This window comes from Galleria mellonella, unplaced genomic scaffold, assembly GCF_026898425.1.
Source record: "Galleria mellonella isolate WM207_F2 unplaced genomic scaffold, CSIRO_AGI_GalMel_v1 utg171, whole genome shotgun sequence".
Taxonomy (NCBI): Eukaryota; Metazoa; Arthropoda; class Insecta; order Lepidoptera; family Pyralidae; genus Galleria; species Galleria mellonella.
This window is the reverse complement of record NW_026442014.1, coordinates 4,750,731-4,776,279: the sequence shown is the minus strand read 5'-3', so window position 1 is coordinate 4,776,279 and position 25,549 is coordinate 4,750,731. Positions and strand designations below refer to the sequence as shown.

The 25,549-nt window shown below is 29.6% G+C and overlaps 2 protein-coding genes across 2 annotated transcripts; one reads left to right on the top strand and one right to left on the bottom strand.

Annotated features, from left to right (window-relative positions):
• Positions 1-306: 306 nt before the first annotated feature.
• On the bottom strand, positions 307-13,730 carry LOC113518254 (peptidylglycine alpha-hydroxylating monooxygenase). Its single transcript, XM_026903084.3, has 9 exons — positions 13,371-13,730; positions 7,930-7,987; positions 7,681-7,768; positions 6,772-6,847; positions 5,504-5,630; positions 4,532-4,580; positions 3,773-3,918; positions 2,769-2,958; positions 307-1,941 (listed from the first exon to the last, which is right to left on the bottom strand). The coding sequence occupies exons 1-9, from the start codon at positions 13,473-13,475 to the stop codon at positions 1,773-1,775; spliced, it is 1,008 nt and encodes a 335-aa protein (XP_026758885.1). The 5' UTR covers positions 13,476-13,730; the 3' UTR covers positions 307-1,772.
• Positions 13,731-18,844: 5,114 nt separating this feature from the next.
• Positions 18,845-19,912, top strand: LOC113518404 (uncharacterized). Its single transcript, XM_026903310.3, has 2 exons — positions 18,845-18,993; positions 19,099-19,912. The coding sequence occupies exon 2, from the start codon at positions 19,104-19,106 to the stop codon at positions 19,713-19,715; it is 612 nt and encodes a 203-aa protein (XP_026759111.2). The 5' UTR covers positions 18,845-18,993; positions 19,099-19,103; the 3' UTR covers positions 19,716-19,912.
• Positions 19,913-25,549: the final 5,637 nt, after the last annotated feature.

The window sequence follows — 25,549 nt, the reverse complement described above, 5'->3', positions numbered from 1 at the left end:
TGCAGTACAGAAGAAAACTAATTATTTTGTAATTGCCTTCTGTTAGTCAATTATTACTTTTTAGTTTCATATTTTATTATAAACATAATAACATAGTAGTCATTACAATTATCTAATAATTTACTGTTGTTACATTGAGATTTAAAAAAAAAATAAAAAATTCAAGTCTTCATAATTTCATACATAATTCTACCCTGTTATATGAGGAATGTTATGTATTTTAACAAGCTACAATCTGATATATAAAAAAAAACAACGAGATCGAATAGAAATTTCAAATGTGGAATGATTAACTAAATTTAAAAAAAATGAAGTATTAAAAGCAAACCTAAAAAGCAGTGAAATAAAAATAATATTTTTTTAATTTTACGGTCTTAATCAGCTAAAAAAATTAACTAAAAATGTGACCACTAATCTCATTAAACTTATCATTGTAATGGAGATTATAAATTTTTATACTTAACGACATCTAGCGGTGACAATAATAAGTACCACTAGATGGAGTCAATGCAAAATGTGATACATAGACAAAAATCACAGAAAAATATTACATAAGTCAAATTTCGATAAAAAAAAAAACATTAGAGATAGTTGAGGAATGATAAGTCAAAAATAATACCACTAAGATCTTTCCCTCTTTCTCTAATCTCCTTCTCCTCTTATTAAAAATAGAATTTGTTATATAGGCGACTGAGATATTGCACAAAGATTCAGCAATAATTTTTTTTTTGGTATATTATTTTATATAGTTTTACATTGTATTTCGTGTCTTATTATTATCATATATAAATAATAAAGTTTTTAAATTTATATTTCATCATTTTATACATCCACATTATATATTTGTTTTTAGACACACTATCAATGTTAAATATTGTTTATATTTTACAACAAAGAATATACAATATCACTTAGTAAGTTTTTTTTTTTAAATTAGCTGAAGAGAATATAAGATTTGTCGTAATTAATACAGCAAGATTAAGTAAGCGTTCAAGAAATTGAAGAACTTTGAATTTATTTAATTTTAAACTTTCGTGTTGTTTAAACATATTTAAATACTGTATTTACTAATTTTTTTTATAGCATTAAGTCCTGATAGTGTATATTCATAATTAAATGAATTTATTTGAGTTTTATCTTGGTACACATATTAATACTTACTAAACCATGTAAATGATTTTTTAACACAGATAAATTTTACTTTAGCTGTAAGCTGATATTTAGGATATGAATATACCCTGCATTTTAATACACAGGTAATTTAATGTAACATTTATTCTTAAAGAAATTCAAAGATTTCTTTACACATTATAAATATGTTAATTAAGTGAGATATATAAAGTCCATAATATAAATTGGACTATGAGAAAGGATAAGGGACTATGTTTAAACATGTGGTCAGCTTTTACCCAACATTTTCTCAAATATTTGGAATAAAAAGACAAAATTACATTCATTTATTTTCATAGCAAGATTTACCTCTTCATGGTCTAAGTTTACTTTTAGATATGAAAAAGAAAATGAAAAACCGCTTTACATGAATTGTAATACATGATTCATTTTGTATAACCCGTCAAATTAAATAGGCCTCTCGCGTTAAGAGCGGAATATTAACAGGTTTGTGCAGTTTCTTTGACGGGTTATATATAATGGATTCGATTTGTATAACATGAATTAAATCTTACCTCGATTCATGTAACACTGGTTTTTAACCCATGCTTAGTAGTCCAAATATTCCTTCATACATTACAATTTTGCTAATATCCCGTGATTTACAACGTGCTGGCTTCTAGTTCTGGAATGCGGTTGAAATTCAACGGTGCCTTATGCCAATAGTAGAAGGGAGGTCCAGCTGAGAAACAATACTTCTGTTCCAGTGGCGAGTCGTTTTGAACCCAGTACATTAGATAGAAGTTGCACATTTCGTCCTTATTCGTGGCTCTGGGGAAATTTGAAAACATACTTACTTCAGTTATTGCTTCCAAACATATTCATGCAATGGTCGCGCGTTCTGATGTAAAGAAGTTATAGGCCGTACAAAAAGGATTAACATATCTTTTGACGTTTGCTTTTCATTTAAAGCAAACGTCAAAAATTAAAGAAAAAAAAAGCAGTTAAAAAATAATACACGAATCTAAGTTTTGCGTTAAGAACTTGGTGATTAGATCATATTTCACCGAATAAACTATGCTCGTTCATAGTAAATTAGTAACAATATATATAATTAATATTATAGAAAAAGGAACAAAGGACTGGGTTTGGACAGGTCAAATAGAGAAAAACAAATTTTACTTATAAAATAAACAATTTTATAGTGATGTAATGAGAATATATTGTATATGCCATATCTCTTCCAATTTACCACTTTTTCTTTCTAAGATATCGTATGAACCAAAAAACAACAAATAAAAATACACCAGTGCAAGACAAGGTAAAATGCCAAGAAGGAAAACAGGAAACAGGAAACAATTATTATTTTTACATTTAAAAATGTGTGCCCACTAACCTCACAAAATTTCTACCATTGTAATAGAGATAATAAATTTCTATACATAACGACATCTAGCGGTGACAATAATATTTACAACCAGTGATAAAAAGACAAAAAAATACAGAAAAATATATAATTCCAATTTCAATGAAAACAATTAGAGATAGTTAAAGAATTAACAAATGGAAATTGGTCTTTTCGTGGAGAAAATATTAAAACTTTCAAACCTAGCAGTGGGCCGTTAATGGGTCATTAAGATAAAGAAACAAACACTTACCCGATGTTAACAGGGAAATCATTGGTGTTGTTCATAGTGCATCGGGCTGCTAAAACGTCGTCTATACCAATCGGCGAGTCGTTCACAACAGGGTAAAACATTTGAGGCAACTGCGGGTCCTTTTTGCCGATAAGCTGCCAATCGTCGCCGCTGTCCTTTCGGCGAACTACGTATCCGGATACCACTTTGCCTGTAAGGTACATACTTAGATTATATAAATAGAGTATCTCCATACAAATACTTCAAGAAAAGAGGATCAACATTTTCATATAATTTTGCGTGATAAATAATTATGAATGTTCCCTTTATAACTTCTATATTTATTTTGTTTTATAATTTTTGCATCTTTTTAGTGCTTAAAAAGTAATTTTATTAATTATATAATGAAATATAGATACGTCAAGATACATTGTGCGTGAGTATAAAGGACACTGATAAAAAAACGAGTCAACTAATTTGATAATTAGCTGACAAAAAGTTAAGCCGTTTCTGAGACTCGATGCTCTATCTATATAATCTAAGGGTACATATTATTTTACATTTTTATAATTATATATATTGGACATCATAGATCATCATACATGTCATGCTTTGCCATTCCTGAGGACTATGGTGTTATGTAGGTCCCGGTATAGAATAGGCCACCCCTTCCTATTCCGTAAAAGCTGACTAAGGGAACTTAATGGTCCAGACATGGTCAGCAACGTCCCTTTTAAAACATCACCAAAGCCAATTTGTGGTTCCCAACCCGCCTGCCAAGCGTGGCAGCTACAGGCAAAACCCCCCTTATGAGGGAGCCTATATTCTGCAGTGGACAGTTAACGGCTGATATTATGAACAGCTTGGTGTTGTGCCTCTATACCTTGTAATCTCATTACCATATTCCTTCAAACCGAAACATGGCCTTGCATGCACAACAGCTTCACGACAAAAATACGGATATATTCTTTTACGGAAGCGAAACCATAGCGAGCTGAAAATAATCTTAATTGTATAAAACTCACCAAGTGCATGAGTGTGCGTCCTGAATGCAAACGGATGTATGACCTTGTCTTCGCGGACGGTGCACGCTGTCTCCATGTGCTCAATGCCGTTTGGCGGCACCATCCCACCAGTGCCGAGTAGTATCACGCCGGCTTGCCGTGGCATACTGAAGGAATAAGTAAATAAATAAACACTCCTAGATATATGTCATTCAGCGCCATCTACACACAAACTAAGTAACTTGTGCTAGGGATACTAGAGAACTGACTTTTTTTAGAACAGAAGATTTTTTTGGAATATAAGAATCATACTCACAACTTTTTTAAGGTATGATACACCGCTACACTACTAACGTTGTCTAAGTTATTCATTATCTCTCACTGGAAAGAATAGGACTCCCTGGTGATACATTTAAGGTTGTCACTCCTCTGGAGTATATAGATCGCCTTGTCTTTCTTCTATATAGGTTATTATCATGAGCAAATATAAATTCACACAATGGCTGTTTATATACACGGCTTACGATGGCACTAGAGAGTGCGACAATTTCTTTTATTTGTCGTCTTTATTTTTAGATACACATTCAAATTCATTTATTTTGAATCATAATCAATTTATATAGCTTTGCCTATTGTCATATTCCAGGAATAAGATTTCCAACAAATGATCCGACTCGAAGGACTCGAGAAGGAGAGAGACAGAAAGATTATATATCTCCAAAACAGACAATGCAAAGAAGTTAAAAAATAATGTTAAATATCTAATATTTAAAAACTTACTGTTTCTTTGTGTACTTGAGAAATACTCCCGAATTGTCGGTTTTGCCTCCTGAAATTATATAATACACGAATCATGCATAATTCAAATTGTTTTATAAAACGCCAATAAATTAGTCACATCCTATTAAGTCGGATGCTTTGTAATCAAATGAATTTATGTTTATTGATTTTTAATAACATACCTCATTATGTTTATCAACAACTCGGTATCGAGGTATATTTTTATAATTATTTTTATTTCATGTGGTACTAAGATAAAATTATTGATATAATATTTTTTTTTTTTATTACGAAGATGGCAAACAAATTTTCATTCTAGCTTATGAACACCTATGACACTAGGGGTGGCACTTGAATATTATACAAAAAAAAAAAAAAATTCAGAAAATTTTACTACAGTTTGTAAGGAACTAACGAAAATCAATTCAGAATTGACAAAGATATTGCATAATAGAAGTACAGAAAAAATTGCAGCTAAACTGAAAAGCTACAGGAGGTTTTAAATTATTAAGATTATATTTCAAGTTTCATGGCACACGATCTTAATTAATTAACAAATGGCAGTATAATTATTTCGCTGTTTGATTTCGGCATAGAATAGGCCATCCCTTCTTTTCCCGTGGAGGTAGTAAGAGGCGACTAAGGGGGAGCGAGGGTGGTCAGCAGCATTCCTCTTAAAACATCTCTAAAGCCTAACTGCGGTTGTAAATCCACTTGTCAAACGTGGCTACTACTGGCAAAATCCCCCAAGGGGGAACTTTATGTTCAGCAGTAGATGGTTCAAGATAGATTTGCCCATATATAATCCTTCCATTTTATATTTCTTTTAACACGTTGGTTAGCTATTTATAATCAATCAGTGTAAATTTGTTGTAATATGTAACACAACAATACCTATAATCATAAGTATGACGAAGGTTCAATCGTCATATTCGTGGACGCCTTTATAAAAATCATAAATAGATTTCATACCTGGAAAACCATGCATGTAATGCACTTGCAGGACTAAGTACTTGATAGGCGAGTCCTTTCCAATGAGGAAACCGACGTCCTTGGGCAGGTGAAGGCTTGGTGCGTCACGGGCCCAGGCGTACACAATCTGTAATAGTGGAACATTTGTGATATTTAAAAAATGAGTTTTATAAAATTTCTAAGCGTCTTTTTCTGTATTTCTCTCTGCAAGTAATTCATTTTAAATTAAGCTGTGTCCAGCGACTTTGAACAGTTAGTCTAAATTATATCCTGTGTTATTTCATTATAATCAAATATTTTTTTAATTTATTAAAATATATTTAAATTAAATACCATTTAAACAAAAAAAAAAGAACCTTTACAAATTAAATATGATATAAATTATTCAGAAAAATTAAAGTAATTTTTGGTGTGTTTTGTAACTCTATGTTTTAATTAGGTATTAGCTTAAAACAAAAAGACAACACTATTATAGGTTTTTTAGATGTTTGAGATTTTTATACGGGGGTTAGTAGATATAAATAAGAAAAGATGTGACAAGATGTAAAATAGTCATCATAATCATCTTATACCAATTATTATTCAGGTTCGACGTAATGTTTTTCTCTTCCGTTCTACTCTATTTGCAGTAATTTCCGCATTCAGTACCATTCGGGCCATATCATCTCTTACACAGTCCATCCATGTCTTTATAGGTCTTCCTCTGCCCATATAGCCATCTGCATTCCCATTTAATACCTTTTTTAAAATATGCTCCTTATCACTGCACATCACATGTCCATACCAGGACAGACGGTTAATCCTTAACTGTTCTATCACGATGTAAAATAATAACAGACATAATATTTAGACATATTTAATGGGTGGTGTTCGTACTCATGAATGGAAGGGTAGGTTTTTTTTTGTTTTTAATGGGTGATAATGGAATGGTAACCCCACCCGCGCTATCGGTATACACCGGCGTGGCACCAGTGAAGGATGATAGATGAGGATGAAGCAGGTCAGTTAACCCATCGTGACGAATTCAATAAGAATTGTTCACGATGGTTTTCAGGGGGAACCACGTGGAGGTCGACCTAATAGGGCAAATTGCTTGCAATGGGGCTGTCAAACTCCATTGCTAACAATCCCTTTCCCCCCCGGAAAGGTAGGTTAGGTATTACAAAACCCTTTTAATCTTTTACCAACTCATGTTGATAGGACCAAAGATTTGCTGGTAAAACTAAGATATTACCAATGCATGAACTTTTATAGTAAATATAAATTACCTGAGACCCAGAACGGCAGGGACTGGCTGTGTTGTACATATCATCAATCTCGTTGCTTTGCATCTCACCACAACTCCTGGAAATTGAGAGTCAGTTAAATTTCTTTGTATCTTTATATCCATTTATTGAAATGTTAAATATTAAATACATTTGCATAATTCAAGCAAATATATTACAAAAAGCAAATAACATAACAGCCTTGTAAGTTACAAGTTTATCTCTAGTATAGATGAATATCCATCGATTATATTGCATCGAAAAATATACCACGTTAGAGGCTCTCGTAAAACAGATGGCCTTGAAACTTGACGCTAGAGGGCAGCACCCTCGCACAAGTAGTAATAATCACATTCAGAGTTTCCTGACCAGTCAATTGCGTTAATAATATAACTCAATTGGCATCCTTCATTTGATTTGAAGGCGAATGAATTGAAATTCGTTACTTCTGCCGAAATCGAACGTTTAGTTCGCCTTTAACCACGAAATACAGCAAACATATAACAACAGAACGAGCAATAATTTTGAAATTGTTAAAAGTGACAATTTCAGAAATGTTTTTGTATTTTTTTTTAATTGATGAAAATAGAATGATACCTCTCCTTATGCTTCTGTATACACGGGCGGAGTACCAGTGATGAATAGCAGATGGAGAACAAGTCAAGTTTATAGACTCCTTGTGATGAATTCATTAGGAAATGACCGTAATGGCTTCTAGATGGAATAGAGTGATGGGTACCTACATTATTGACAAAGACCACTTGTCCCCATTACCTTTTAATATATTTCCCCTCGAGTAAAATGGTTGATAGTCGCGATTTCATTATTAAGTCATAGTACAGAGGTGATAATGTACCTACGAAATCCCCCCTGATATACATATGTTTATAAAGAATATTGAAATTGACTTACCATACTGAATCATTGGAACCCGGTTCAGAACAGCCATAGAGAAGCATATGATGAGCAGTATGCATAGACGCGTTCGGTTCAAATCCCACTGAAACAACATATATATATATAATAATTTTTAATAGGTACATTCGCAATAACTTGCAATAACAAAAAACAAATATAAAAATGCTTAAAAAAGACACCATTATTTTAAATAAAATAGTATTCAGAATCAGAAATTACGAATATAACACTAAAAGGACATACCTATATAATAGTTGGTTTGTGGTGAAATCCTTATCGGGGTGCAGAGGTACAGCTCGTCCTAAAATTAAAATAAACGAATCATACTTAATTCAATACATTAAAATATTTATTTTTCGAAATTAATATATTCATCTTAACCAATGAAAACATTTTAATGAACGGTCTTATAAAAATCATAAATCAAACCCAGAACTCAACTGAGGCAAAAATCACGTATTAATGCGCTAGTCTGTGAAAGTATTCTACAGTTCTTTGTGTGTGTAGGTATCTACTGTTTTTCATTTATCAATAATAATATCATACAATAACGGAAAATAAAATTTTTCATCGACTACACTCATGTACTGTTCTATAATAACTATACATCACTAATAAATATACAATTCTCATAGCTCGTCGTTGCACTGAGTCGAAGGGTATGAATATATGGGTATGAATTTTTTATATATTTCTTATACTAATTCCACGCAAAAAGATTTGATTACGTAATATGGATGCCAGTCTGTAATAAGAGTCAATATTGTAATTGGATGAACTAAATAAACTATTAGAGTAGGCGTTATAAAAACCAAGTTTAAATATCATTACAAAGACTGAGTAAACATCACCTATAAAATCCACTTAACGACACTCCTACGCGCGAATGTAGGCGTATCGAAGTGGATATTGATCAATATAATCTTTATCAGTGGTCAATTTGATTCCCATCATGTGGATAGAATAGAACTGATATCTAAATTAAATCGCAAATGGCAAAATTGACGATAGACTTTATGGTTTATTGCAGAGAGTCTTATCTTTAACATTAAATACTTCTGTATTTTTTTTTGATGGGTGAAAATGGTATGGTAACCCCGCCTGCGATAACGGGATACGCTGGCGGAGCACCAGTGAGGGGTGATAGATGAGAATGAAAACAGGCCAGTTAGCCATGATGAATTCATCAGGAATTAACCATGATAGTTTCCAGGGGGAACCGCGAGGAGGTCGACTTGGTTGGATATATCGCTAGCAATGGGATTCTCAGTCTCCATTACTAACAATCCCTTTCCCCCCAATACTTCTGTATTAACCTGTATTCGAAAAAGTTATCTTTCATTCATTTATGGAATATAGCACATACTAAGTTATCAAGGTCTGAATAAACAATATTATGTGACCTATGCCCTTAGTTACACCAATTAATTTATTAACAGTATGTTAAATGGGCATGTGAGGCAGGGAATAAGAGAATGTGGTAAGAAGGTATTACGTATGAACATGGTTATAAGTACAGAAGAGGGGGGTGGTAGATTGTTAATCATACTGTTAGCGCAGGCTGGGTCACCATTTCATTAACATCCAACAAAAAAAAGTACAGAAGACCCAGAAAAAGATAGACGCACTGTTAGAAAAATGACACGGCCTGAAAGGAAATGACTAGTGAGATGAGTGCTAATAGAGACGAATGAAAGAAAATATATTATGCCGACTCCAAATAGTTATTGGAAAAGGGCATGAAGAAGATATTATATGTGTATATATGTATGTATGTATCTATATATGTTTGTATATGATAATATTTATATAATAGTGCGCCACCTACTCTTTGTCTTTTTCTCAATGTCCTCTACCCAAAGGTTGTCTGGAAGAGATTGCTTAGCGATAAGGCCGCCTTTTGTATCACTTCTCATTAATATTTACTGTATTTGTTATTTCTCTTTTTACTTGGTGCAATAAAGTTTAAATAAATAAATAAAATAAATAAGATACTTCCCTATGTTCAATGAACAATTCAATAATTAATTTATACTCGTATCAAGGCTCATTAATATTTTTTTAATGGGTGAGAATGGAATCATACCCCCCATCTGCGCTATCGGTATAAGCTGATGAGGTGAGAGTGAGTGACCAGTGAGAGCTATCGTGACGAATTCCAGAAGAATTAACCACGATGATTTCCAGGGGGAATCGCTTGGACATATTGCTAGCAATTGAGCTGTTTTTTTATGGTTTGCGGTACAGTATTCAAGGCATCCCGTCCTCGCTATTGGATACGGGTGACGGAATGCCTATACAAGAGGGTACATGGTGGGCGCAGTTTAGACGCAATATTTGAGGAGCATTAGGAAGGCAAATGAACGGCCAGATACTGCAACAAATGAGTACGTGGTCGACCCCCGAACTGTTGCAATTGGGCTGTTATTACTAGCAATTCCTTTCCCCCTACACTCACTAATATTATATACCAGCTTTTATCCCTTACTTCAACCAGAGATAAGTCTATTGACTAAGAAAGAAAACACTTGTAGCCTATATCTTTCTTTATCCTATATTGGAAGTATATACCAAATTTCATAACAATTAGTTAAACCATTAAGGAGCCAAGATGAACAAACCCCAATTTTTGCATGTAGTTGTGATTTCAATTGGTAGCCCTTGATTCATTAACGACTAAACTATAGAATACACCCAGAAGGAAAGCTTTTATGATGTGCTGAAAAGTATGTAAGGATTGCTTAAATTAATATAATATATATTTTTATAATAGCCACTAATAATTACAGCTTGATCACAGCATCCTTACAGCACAGCATAACTTACCGTACCATACAGCATATGTTTATACTCAATTACACAGTATTCACAGCAGTATATTTGTTATTTAAACATGCTTAAATAGCTGAAAGAATTCGAATGAAATTTGTTTATATCTAACTTAATACATAAGGCAATTTTATACCAATTCACGTGAAATAAAGTCGCAGACTATAGATAGTTTCTTATAATAATAATTTTTAGTAAAATTCTTCCATTTTATTTAATTTAAGATAATGTATTGTTAGAGTGCACCTATAGATGCGAGCAGTTCAATAATATATGCAATGAAGCGGCTTGTGCAGGGTCAGCTATTATCCAATTATTATCCTATACCGTGCATATATTGAAACAGATGTTCCAAATAACTGAAGCCCTGGTTTTCACAAACACACGCAAAAACTTAAAAGAGATGAACTGTAACTGAGGCCACAGGAATACAGATTTTATAATCTACTTACTACTATAGAGTAGTAAATATACTATAGAGTAGAGATACATTTAAGCACAGTAGCATGATGTATCACGCTAGAGACTATCTCTCACTTTCTCTTAGTACCAATTTGTAGTATATTTCTTGATAACCTTTTCAATAAAAATTATATTGGAAAGTTTACCAAGTTTTGTTGAAATTATTAAAAAACACTGCCTTTTGTTTTTATGCAACTTACAATGGCAAAAACGCAGATATCCCACCGGATGGAAAATGTTAAACTACACCTATAGACAGGAACAGTACAGTAGATATAATAGAGTATACTGGACATAGTATACTCTATTATATCCACTGTACATTATATTATTGTAGGGCATTATGGACGACAATCCATAATGCCCTTCAAGTGTTGCCCTTCCTGAAGTATTATGCCTCTACAGCCTATAATTTCATTGTCTTATCTCACCTTTCAAACCTAAATTAAATTACGATTATTAATTTCTAACTGAAATTACTTACAAATCAAGACATTCAATCAACTGATCAATTTTTAATTTGTATTAAAAGTATATTCCACCAAACAGACTTCAATTGTGGCAATACTAGTTATTTTTATTCTTAAACTACCAAACTGATTGTGATAAAATTTCTAAGTGGCCGATTTGAAAGTACATCCTTTTGAATGAAAAAATATTTTTTTCTAAATCTGTAACTGACGGAGTTATGAGGTAACAAAAGAAAAAAAAATACAACAAAATTGAGAACCTTCTCCTTATTTGAAGTCAATTGAAAATAAGAAAATCGTGTTAAAAATATCAAAATCCATCAAAAATCAATGAAGATATTGAGCCATACCAAAATTGTATGAAGTACCAACAAATAACAACAAAATTATTTTGGTAGTGAAAAATAATTCATCAAATAAGTACCTAATAGCTGTTATCAAAAAAATTACTTTTCCAAGGTTATACCTATCCAATTTACAATTTCATGGGCATTGTACATTCAAAACTGTTGATTTAACAAGTACCTAAGGTACTAAAGATATACTGCTGTATTATGAACTTATAGCCATCATTACTTTTAAATTATCTGACATTTTATAAAAAAAGAACTTAAAAAATATAAATCTTTTTTTATAGTGATATTATACACATTTGCTTGGATACCTCTGTCCCATTTGTGTTTCAACCGTGAAGCAATTGTATTTGCATGGCTGTGTTTCGGTTTGAAGGGTGGGATATAGAGTGAATTTACTGGGTACAGAGGAATAACACCTGAGTCTTCAGGAATGACAATGCATGGGGGGTATCATGGGGGAAACAGTATACTTTATTATGTCTATGGTACTGCTCTTGTCTATAGGCGACAGTTACCATTTTACATCAGGTGAGCCATCAGCTTGTTTGGCATTCTAAGTTGTATTAAAAAAAAAACCATTATATTATAAATAGTATAATTTCATAAATGTACATTTATATATTAGATAAACAAAAATAATACACAAAAAAAAATTATAAAGTTAATTTTCATTATTTAAAAAGCTCTGATAGCAGACTACAATATAAAATATATATAATAAGATCTTAATAATCTGAAATTTTACAACATTGTGAAAAAGTATTTTTTAACTTCAAAACCAGAATATAAATGATGAAGTTGGATAATTTTAGTAGCTTTATAATGTTATAATCATTACTTTTGATACACAAAATGACTACAAATCAATCCTCACAAAATTATAGATAAACCCTATAATTTAAAAAAAAATCAACAAACAATAAGAATTAGTAAAGATCTAGCATAAAATAGCTGTAGGAAAAAAATAACAGTTGAATTGAGAATGAACATTTAAAAATGAATTAATAATTAATATAATTATTTTAATTACATGGTAGTTTAGCAAAGCTACCACATGTTATCAGACACCACACAATAATATTAATAAACAACTTGATCTAGAACACCCAAGCTGGAGTCAATTTAAATTTCTTTTTTTTTTTTCTTCTTAAATTGACTCTACTGGCAATTAAAAATTATTTTATAAAACTAAATTGCTCTACAAAATGTACATTCTGAAAATGAAATCTATTCTGAATTTAAATTTAAAATACATATAAATAGTTATCTTTATGGTAACTATTAATATTTTTTTTTAATACAAGACACAAGTAGAGTTGAATACTTACCAATTTTCACAAATTATGTAAGAATTTTTTAGAATGTTTAAAGTACAGTCAGTGGATGCAAGAGATTCAAGATCATTCCTTGTGGAAGTCAACAAGACAAAAATTAGGAACAGGTACAATAAACAACTAAAATTATACTTTTACAAAATAAATAATTACTATTTAGGTGCTAAAGATAATTTTTAATTTTTTTATTTGAAATCATTCTGTAAAATGTAGTCAAATTGCCAGGTACTTACCCTATGAGGCCAAACATTGGGCATGAGAAATTCATAGGTATCCACTTCATAAGCGTTCGTAAATACAAGATAAATACTTAACGTGGCCAAAATTCTAAGAAACATTTTGTTCGTGTCAGAAAATATGAGAAAAACTTAATATAAACTGCACTAATCGAACGGTATTTCCCGCCACGCAAATTATAACACCTATGCTAATTTCTAAGATAACAATATTCAATAAAGTACGGTTACACTCTTTGAAGATTGATTTTTCTCTGAAGGTGGCCAAAACTAAGTGTTTGTGTATTTTAAACGATACCAATAATACGATCGATAAAAACACAACTTGTTACTTGCTACGAACGTCATAGACTGGGTTGTCAGCTAATAATTTTCCCCATAATCGAGGTAGACACCGTAGGTACGTCATAGAAGCAATTCTAACAAAATATCTGCCTATTGGGAAATAAGATCATGAACATACAAAGGATATATTTTTATTAATTTATATTAAATAAATTCTTTATAATTTATACAAGAGAATATTATTTTTTAAAAGGTTAGCGGTACACTTGCAAATCCTCCAGTGTTGTGATTTCCTATGGGCGACGGTAGTCATTATCCAACAAGTAAACCGTTCACTCGTAAATATTTTCGATGAACTGTTAACATATCGAGTGTTATGTTTATCACACAATAACGTCAGTATCTAACAAATGATTTATTACAAATTATAGATATGAGCATATTTATTTTAATATTATTTCCAATTTATACATTATTAACTAAAAACTGGGTATTTGTTCGGCGTATAAGGTAAATTTTATTTAGGAAAATGGTAATATTCAAATGTCAAACATTATTTGAAACGGTATTCTCGTTTGAAGACATAAAACGTCAAAACTTCTCGCTTTATGTTTATCGAGAATAGCATGTAACTTTTATTTTACTTTTAACGATAGATGCCGCTAGTTAAATAATATTCGATATGTACCTTTATATTACATAGATGGCAGTGTTAAGAAAATATTTTTGTGGTATTTTTCGAAGAAGGCAACATTGTTACTAATACAAAACTATAGACCAAAGCGAATTTATTGGTTTAATTCAACTAAAAATAAAGATATATTAGCATTATGATTAACATTGAAGGTTGGAAAAATAATATCACAATCATAAGTCAACGATAAAAAAAAAACAAGCTAGTATTTGTAAAGTTTTATATATCACACAAATATTATAATAGGTAGATAATTTAATTTAGGGTAATTTATAGTCATTAGAGATATCGAAAATAGGTGTTTTTTTTCATTCCCGAGATGATATTCGTAATGAACAAATAAATCATGGTTCGTTTTCACTTCACAATTATGCAAAGCATGCTTGTATTTTTTTATTATATATCTATTTAATGCAACATCTTGACCGATTTTGTTTATTGTATGAGAACATAATCAGCTCAGTTGGCTCACTATAAGGAATTCACTAGGAATTAACCACGATAGAAACACGATATTTTACAGATAAATTCTGTAAAAAGTTTCCGACTGGTAGATTCTGTACAAAAATGTAACATAAAAAATTTAATGCTAAGTATATCATTAGATAAACTAAAAAAAAAAAACTTTGTGCAAAACTCTATCACAAAAAATGTGAGATTAAATATTTAGGTCGATATTGCTTTTGTTGGTGCCTGGCGTTTAGCATAGCAACATTAGCACAGATAAAAAATATAATAATAGTATAAAAAAGATAAAAAAAAAAAATTAAATGATGTGATGAATAACCTAATTTATTATTATTATTGAAATTATACAAGATATAGTCTTTATCAATAGAATTTAATAAAGACATAAACAAACTAATAATCGGCCCGACTATACAACTAATATAGTCGAATATTGTTCAAAAGTAGTACAAATCGAAAATCGATTGAATATTTCAATTTTATTTAGAGTATTTCTGTGAAAATTTCAACTAAACTTGATTCTTTTCATTGAGTTCTATTGAAATCGATTACAAGACAACACATAACACTCATATAAGTAGGTACGATAAGGCTGTGTTATTGCTGAAGGCAATCTTTCAGTTTGGTTTAATATCAAGGGATAAAAGGGGTGTTAAATCACGCAAGGCATATCACAAATTGGCGTTTTATTGACATACCTACAATAAAATGTTTTAACGATGACCTCTGCTGACCTATTCTATGATTTGGTTATCTGTCTATTATTATTATATTAGACGTTAACTACCCATTATTGAATATAGACCTCCCAGGGTAAGGGGGGGGGTCTAGCCAGTAATGCCATGTTTAGCATGCAGATTGGCAACGACAGTTAGGCTTTGGTGATGTTTTAATAGAAACGCTGCTGCCCATCTCTCTACCATTAAGTTCCCATAGTCGGCTCTTACGACACCCACGAAAGAGAAAGGCCTCTTTCTATACCGGGTTCACACAGCAATCTGTATATTCTTCTTTTTCGAGTTACACCCCTATTGGAGGTTGGACAACAAAGGAGTAATTCTAATTTTTGAAACTGCTGCTCTGAAGAACGAGGTGGTATTACAGCAGTGATGACTCCTAGCGTCACTTCTTTTAGCAGCAATCTTACCTTAGATCTATCTATACGGATACCTAATTACTATTATAAATATACAGACTACCATCTCTATATTTTAGTCTAGAACTAATGAAAAGCGTTATTGTAGGTAAATTGCCTAAATACATACTTACTGTTAAATAAAGAATGCTGGCGACTATAATCAAAGTTTAAAAATAGTGTCTGCGTACCAACTATAATCTTAGATTGAGTAGTCAAAGGCATTTATATTTTTGTTTTTTTTTGTTATCTGTGGCATTACATACAGTCAACACTTCGTAAAATAATACTAATACTCGTAGTAATTAGTTATGGTGGCAATACAGTGAGTCAGTGTATAATGATAAATAATACAATAACAAGTCCAAGTGATCCTTTTGATTAGGAACCTTATTGCATTTATAATGAATAAATTATATAGCGAATGAAAGGGTGTACAAATAAAATGTAACTAAGTGACTACTTGCATAATTAATTTGAGCAAACACATAAGGAATAGTATATGTTTATCAGATTAACTAATATACTCGTTTTATCAATTGTATCGACAAAATAATAAGTTTGTGTTGCAATACGTCGACGTAGAATTACAAACGAATAATTTCTATTCGATTATTTCAGAACGAATATTATAAGATTTTATATGTTATTGTAATAATAAAAAAATGACTGAACAATTTGACAAGTTATTTGACAAAATTAAATTAGAAATTCAAAACCAAACCAATATAATAAAAGATTCTACAACGACGACTATACTAGAGAAAATTGATGAACGTTTCGAAGTTTCAGAAGATAATGAAACATTAGAATTAGAATCTGGAAGAATTAACAAAATTCAAGAAGATGACATAAAACAAATGACTGTGAAAGAGTTCCTTTTTTTATTAAATCATAATGATAATAGCCTCGAGAATCGTTTTCAATTCTTGTATAATAATAATGAAAAAAAGGCAGTTGATAATTTTGCAGTTTCTTCAGTAGACAACAATGTTTTCCAGAACAAAAATCCTGATTTTAATTTAGAGAATAACAATGAACCAAGTTTTATGGTACCAACTTTAAAAAGTGAGCCTTCAACATCAAAGGATCTTCAAAGAGATAAAAATATTTTAGTGAAAAGTTTTTCATATTCATGTAAAGAAAATGAAGATAAAATGTTTGATACTCCACCCGTATTTGTTTCTACAGATAAAAGTGTCACTGAATATGTGCCTCAGAAAAAACGCCTTGGTTTTTATTTAGGAGATAACCATGAAGAGAGTTTTGTATCACCAATTCTAAAGAATGAGCCTTCAACTTCAAACGACTTTCAAAAATATACGAAAAATACCGTTAAAACGGTTGATGCTTTTGCAGCTTCGCGTTCATTTGCTTCTACAGACAAAACTATCGCTGAATATGTGCCTCAGAAAAGACGTCTCGACTTTTATTCAGGAGACATTAATAAAGGGAGTTTTGTACCACCAGTTATGAAAAATGAGCCTTTAACTTGGAAGGACTTCCGAAAAGATGCGAAAAGTCTTTCATCTTTGGTCAAAGATCACACTGATACAACTGTTGACATTTTTACAGTTTCATCTTCATTTTCTTCTAAAGAAAAAAAGTCCTACCAAAAATCTGCGACAGAAAAGACGTCTTGATTTATATTCAGGAAATATTAATGAAGGGAGTTTTGTGCCATCAGTTTTAAAAAATGAGCCTTCAACTTCAAAGGACTTCTAAAAAGATGATAATTTTCTTAAAAAAAAAAAAATAAAAAAAAAACATATAATATTCGTAGTTTTATTCCACCTTAATTTGTCAATACATAATAAAAAAAAAAATTAAAATAATTTATTTACAGTAATTTTATTCATATTATTTTTTACAGTCTATATGCTATCTTGAACTGTTTAAAGGACAATAGTAGCGAAGATGAGGATCCTTTACTGTCAATTATGATGACACCAAACACAAATACTTATCTCCGAAAACACCATTGTCTATTATTCGGTCAGTAAATTTGATGATCAGTGACTATTATTGTGAACATTTGAGACACATTCGTAGCTGCTAATGCATAGCAGGCTTTTTAAAATGTTGTAGGCTCGTTTTGTTGTATCGCAAAGGGAAGCCTCGAAGGATCTTTCATTCCATCTAGTCGAATGCCATGTACATAGCAAACGAGGACTAATCTTTTTGGTGAGACGTGCAGTGGTTGAAGGTGAGAATAATTGCCGGTCATGTAACTCCACAGAAAATACTCCATTATATACACGGTAAAAAATTAAGAGAGAAGCGATGTCTTTTCTTAAGCCCAGTGAAAGAATAAGAGATGATAGATAAGATTGAAAACAGGTTAGTTGGTCCATCATGACGAATACAACAAGAATTATCCACAATGTTTTTCAAGGGGGACCAAGTACAGTTAGTTCGACCAGGTGAGTATGTTGCTAACACTGGAGTCCTTATAATTAACAATTCGTTCCCTCCGTTTGCCTGATATTGGGCTATCTTAGCCCAAAGGTGGGAACAGTACCCCACTTGTGATCATATTTGCGCTTTCTATAGTGAGTGTCTAGGAGTGAAATAAACTTTTAAATAAATATAAAATTTCTTATTTATGATAGAGTGAAATTTAAAGAATTATAAAATTTCATTTATTGTTCATCTAAATGTTAGATTGCGATGAGTATTAAATATAATTTATTAATAAAATCAATTTAATATCTATTATTAGAGTATAAGTTTGATATTTAACTTCTATGGTATATATAATTTTTTTTTATATTAATGACACATACAAAAAAGTAGTTTATATGAATTTTTAAAGATAATAACAGAATCATCAATTCGACCAATCGGTTAATATAAATCGAATAATTAAGTTGTTATCCAATTACGCAGCTAGGTATCAAAGATAAGGTATAAATAGTTTTATTTTCGAGTGATATGATAGGAAATAGACTAGAAATGCTACTTTTAAAAGAATAATGTTTGTGAATACAGTAAACAGAACGATCGGTTTGTTTTTGTATTTGTTTATATAACTACAGGTACAGATATTTCCAACATCTATGTCAGTCATATTATTCTTATTATCAAGTTTTACATTGTTTAATTAATTGTGTTCTTTATTTTTATGTTTCAAATAAAACAAGATAAAATGAATGACCAACTGGAACTATTGTTTAATAAAATGAAACTTGAAATGCAAAACCAGAAAAATCATGTGGAACATTTTATAACGAATGCTGTAGCAGTAAAAATAGAAGAAAAAGTCAGTGATTTTATAGACCAAAATACAAGTTATGCGTCGAAAGTTCAGGAAACGAATCTAAGTCGAATATATCAAAACACAGACATGCTCGATGAAAGAAACATGAATAAAATGGACAATACTACTTTGATGGATAATAAAAATATTGTAGTTTTTCAAAAGGACATTATTCATTCTAATGATAATATAGTCGAAGAAATTAATACAGAAGAAATAAAAGACATCAATGACAATAATAGTCCTACATCTTCATTCTCTTCTAAACAGAATGTCAGCAGACGAAGGCACAGGAATACACGTCAAAGTCAAGGAACAATAAAATACATGAAGCCAGATCCATCAGTTAATAAAGTATTTCGTGAGAAGAGAAAAATTGATTTTTATTCAAAGGATAGGACAGAAACAATGGTCTTACATATAGATTTAGAAAAATTCAAAGAAGTGATTAAATACGCATTTGTTCGTCCAGAACCTGAACACTCTTTGTTTACTCCTTGATTAATTTTTATTTTATGAGTATTCATTGCCTATTGTAAAATATATTAGTAATATGAAAATGTTATGGTATATGGTCTTCATATCAGTGTAAATTATCGTGTGTAATATGTTTTTATTAAAATATTTTTTTATTAATTACATATAATTTATATATGTATTTATTTATAGTAAGTTTAAATATATTAATCACAATTTTCTTTCTTTGTTTATTTTAAAGCGCTTCTGGCAGGATGCCGATTTAAAAAAATTTTTGTATAGTCTACTTAAAGTTTTTTTTTTTTATTTTGATTTTTTTTATGTAGTGGATTTCCTAGAATACAGTAATACCATTATCTGTCAAGGCCAAATGAATCACTAAGGTCTCTTACCTAATATAGCAAAAGATCGAGTAACGTAAACCAAAACACTAATGCCCGGTCTAGGTACCAGTATTAAAACAAATGATTCTGAGTTTGAATATTACGTTATATTAATGCTAGCTATTTCTATTACCTAATGTGAATTCAAAATGCATATTCTTAGCGCATACCTACCTAGACACCACGATCTACAAATTTAATGTTCTACAGAATATCTCATATCGAGTATAAAGTTATTATATTGTCTCAAATATATAGGACTTACTATAAAAATAATGTATTTAAGTATTCCTTATTCACATTATTATGAAAATGGTAATTTGAAATTTTATAACACAAAATACGTAATTTATAAAAATGCATAAATAATGCAATGCATAAAAAGTAATGATATTTGTTTTCAACATGGTTATGGTTATTATTTTCATAAAAATATAAATCCTACTTTTAATATAAATGCGAAAGATTGTGAGGTTAGATCTATAGATTCTGTGTGTTCCTTTTAAAGCAAAAACTACCGAATGGAATTAAATGAAATTTGGTGCAAATTTGGAAAATTTGGAAGTTCAATTATTAAAAATTCCACTTAAGTTTTAGCAAATACACATAGTATACAATTTAAATACGTATATAATAAAGATATCGTAGATATTAATGTAAAAAATATCGATATATTATCAAACGTTTTGACAAATTGTCAATAACTAGTAGTAGTTTGTGGCTAACATAAGATGTAAGTATATACATAATATTGCTCGTTTTTATAATTAAATTTTAAGATAATAAGTATACAGTATTAATCTATGGTTAATATATTTTACATTATTTAATATGAGATTTTTCTATTTTTTTTAACCGTATTTATTAATAATTTTATGTAGGAATCAAGGTTATAGGCATGTATTTTTATCAGTATTACTTAGTGTTAGTCATAGTTGTTGTAATTAATGAACATACGTTTCATTTCATGCAGATTAAAAATCAACTGTAAAATAAATAGCGCTATGGCAGACAATTTTGAAAAATTTTTTGAAAAGATAAAACATGAAATGCAAAAGCAAACTGTAGATTTAACATACTCTATAACTACAGCCATAATGGATAAAATCGATGAGAAATTGAAACCTATTTTAGAAGAGAATAAAATTTTGAAGTCAGAAATTGCAATTTTAGAAGAAAAAGTAGAATATTTGCAAAAAGATAAGAAAAAAAGTAACATCATAATATTTGGCGTAGACGAAACAGAGAAAATACGTGATGATTTATTTGAATTAATAAACAGCAATATTAAAGCAGCGTTAAACATGTCTGTAAAAGACACCGATATAAATACCGCGTTTCGAATTGGTAGCAAAAAATCAGAAAGTACAAAACCTAGACCGATTTTGGTATCGTTTACCAATATTTGGAAGAGAGATGAAATAATAAGAAATAAACGAAGATTCAGTAATATTTATGTATCTGAAGGTTTTACTAAAGAAGTCCTGGAAAAAAGAAAACTGCTACAAGTTCAATTAAAAGAAGAAAGAAGCAAAGGAAACATAGCGTATCTTAAATATGACAAGCTTGTAATAAAACAACGCACTGGTAAAGTGGAGCAGGATAAAGAAGATTTTGAAAGTATGAAATCTGCTGAAAATGCATTACCAATACAACGAGCAAGGGTAAAGAGAGATGAAATGGGAAGACCTCTATTAAATTTATATAAGAAAATTACCGATTGATTTGAGAACTTTTCATTTACAAGTATTTTAATACGTAACTATTTTAGCATAAATTTTGATATTTATGTACAATTATGTTTCTTATCCATCCTTGTATTTAAAGGTTTCGTTTAATAAATCGTCAATTAAATCAATCCATTCATTCATCTGGAACTTGAAACTTACTTTTGCAATTTTCATTATTGTAAGATTTTTTTTTGTTTGTATTGGATGAATCAGCAAAACACATTAGTAAATAATTAAAAAATAAAACCATATTAACTATTTCTTGATAAATAAAATATATCTTAATCCATAGAGCTATAATATGAAGATTAAATTAAGATAATGCAGAGCCAGGTGAACGTAGCAAACAAGACCGGTCTAAATGAAATTACTATAGAAATTTATTAAAATTTATTATGTATATTTATTTAATAATATATGAATTTATATATTATTTGTATATTTATTTGTATAATTTATTTTTTATTTATAAATTTAATTTGTTACTTTTTCACGTGAAAAAATATTAATATAGTTTTTATTTTCTTAAAATTAAATAATATTGTATAAAGATATGGGTATACATTCATCGCTAAGGGAAAATTGTGGTGTATCGAGATTTGTTTGACCGAGTCTGAAAAAATTTTTATAAAACAATTTATAAATTGGACTAATATCAATTTAATAATAATATTCCATTGGAATTAATTTAGTCATTTTCTCGCATTGATATTTTATAATAAACAGAAAGATGCTCGTTCTAAAACTGACTGACTTAAACTTCAATAACTCTTTTTTTTTTAAATAAAAATGTATTTCTAAATTACCCACTACATATTTCTAAAAACACAACTGCAATTTCTCTGATGTTACGCGTACTTATGGGCAGCGGTAATAATTTATTATCAGGTGAGCAGAATGCTCGTTTGCCTCTTTATGTTATTAAAGAAAAAAAAATATTTATAATCATAAGTCTAAAAGCCTTCGGGCTTCTAGACTTTTCTGTCTTATGGTACACAGAAAACAAAATATATATTTATTATTATTTGATAAATAAATACACTTTATATCTGTGTATTACCAAGTAATATACAGTATCTATTCAGATAACGGTCTCTTTAGATAGTAAAAATAAAAATCGCTTTTCGCATCTTTTTATCCGCTTGCTTCTAAACCACGTATCGTATTTTGATACAATTTTTTTTTTATTATTTTTATATAGGTTACACCGACGTTGAAATATATTTTTAAAGTAGAGTTTGTACATACAATACAGATGTAATAAAATTTTTGTAAAAGTAGATAAATTCAATGATTTGTAATAAATTGTATCCGTGCGAGGCTGAGAGATCGCTAGTGAGAAATTTTTTTCTTAATATATAAATCATTCTCATGAAAACACATAAAAAAAATCTATTTAACTATTATTAGATATTAATGTAATGGAATGACTAAAGATAAAATTTTGTGCGCGTGAATTGGAACGCAAACTACAAGAAAGACTGATGTCAATGTATGATATGAGTGAAGTGAGGAACAAATGTTCGATTAAGTGTTCGATGTTTGAATGCGACTACACGCGAAAAATTATATATATATATATATATATATATATATATATATATATATATATATATATATATATATATATATATATATATATATATATATATATATATATATATATATATATAGATATATAGATATATAGATTTTCATTTACACATACGAGTAGTACAAAATTTGTAATTTGTATTATCAAGTTATTTGCCCATTATATATTACCTATAAGCAGTTACTATTTTATGAGTTTTTCTCTATATAATGAATTCTTCCTTTATTTGCTTTATAAATATACAGTCAATAATATTTGTACACCTAAATTATTAAATTAAAAATATTTTGAATTACGAATAATTATTGTTATTAGTTTAGAATTTTAACAATACTTAAAGGTAGTTGATTTTTTATGGTTCTTTTTTACTATTTTGGCATAAAACGCTAAGATGGAATCAGGAGATTTTTTTCTTATTCGATTAACTTATAACTATTTTGTCATGTAGTTAAAATAAAGGGAGTTACAATTCACACAAAGGGAGTTAGAAAACATGGATAATATTTTAATTAATTTAATTGTTATTTTAAATTTTGGCAATTATTTTATAGCACACAGTAATGCTAGGAATTATCTATTATATTTAAAAAGATCTTTAAAATTGATTATTTAATTTTTTTTTTTAATTTTTTCTTCATACCATTACAAGTATTCTAATATATTTGGAATACATTTCCAATATATCCAAATTTAAAAATGATTAAATAATATCAAATTTTTATACTGCGACTTTGTACACATTAATTAGTACACAGAGTACTACATGTGTTCACCTAGGATATGGTATTCAAAATTTCATTTAAATCTATTCATCAGTTTAGGAAGGATTAAGTGAACTTCTAAAAATCAAAATGTGTATTTTTATCAAAATTTTATATTTAATATTAACAACTAGTTGATGCTCGCGACTTTATCTGCATAGTATTTGTTATTCCTGTTTATATGTTATACCTATTTGTTATACTTATTTATATATGTCTGGGAATACTGAACCAAAATTAACAAATGACGTGTCGTTCTCACTCTTTGCCAGTCTTCTTATGTCAAAATGACTATACTTAAATACGTCGTATACTAAGTTGTATAAGTCACTACAGTTTTTTAACTATCCCACAGGAATTCTTTAATTTTCCGGGATTAAAAGTACCTAAAATGTTGACCAAGAATGTAAGGTGCCATCATGCAAAATTTCATTTAAATCGGTCCAACAATTTTGGAAATTAGAAAAAAAAATCTGGATGTGTTCTACTATTCTCCTTCTAACATCCCCCTGATTTGGTTTTTAGCATTTTTTTTTCTAAGTAGAGACATTCGACCTCTACAGTTTTATTATATGTATAGATAATATAATAGTTAAAATTATATATCTCACTACAATACCCAATTACATTTCCAGATCATTACTCTCTAGAAAGCCGTGATGTATCTAAAATAATTTCAGATCTAAGAAAGAAATATAGAAATGTATTATTTTATGACGTTTGATACGAGCTAGAATGCCCCATAGACGTGGGCACAGAATATTCGCGTAGACTGGATTTCTTAATTCACGAATTACAATTTACTTTCTACCTATCTTAGTATGCTTAACGTAAGTTGTAGTTATATATATAAGTGTTATATAATTAGTTTAAAAGTATATTATACTATCTAACATGTGGTATCATATTTATCAATAATTATTAATATTGCATCTATAACTATCAACATATTTATATATAATATGATACCACATATTACTATATATACTAACGGAAAAGGAATAAGATAAATGAGAAGTGATTATCCCTTAGATTATAAAATATATAGATTGGCAATGTAAAAGAGACAAAATATAATAATATATATGTGAGAGTGAGATAGATATGTAGGGTACTCATTTACACAATATAATTTCGAAAATGATTTGGCAGGAGTATGAACAATTTCTAATTATTTTTAAAATTAAGTGATAGTTATAAAATTATTTGGATATAATATAAATTAGAAAATAAACCCACAAATTTGCAAATTTTAATGTTTTTTCTACATTTAAAACATTTGTCTCTTTAAATGCGACAGAATAATTGGAAATTGTACAAGCAATGATGGAATAACTCCAAATACAGTAGAATTCATGAACTGCAATTGAAATAATAACAAATTTCGACC

Bases quoted from the DNA above. Each gene is read 5' to 3' on its own strand.
- LOC113518254 (XM_026903084.3), bottom strand. From the start codon at position 13,475: ATGTTTCTTAGAATTTTGGCCACGTTAAGTATTTATCTTGTATTTACG. The intron at 7,988-13,370 runs GTAAGTACCTGG...TTTTAATTTTAG, and splicing joins CCAATGTTTGGCCTCATAGG to GACGAGCTGTACCTCTGCAC. The intron at 4,581-5,503 runs GTATGAAATCTA...ATATAATTTCAG, and splicing joins TTACATGCATGGTTTTCCAG to GAGGCAAAACCGACAATTCG.
- LOC113518404 (XM_026903310.3), top strand. From the start codon at position 19,104: ATGAATGACCAACTGGAACTATTGTTTAATAAAATGAAACTTGAAATG.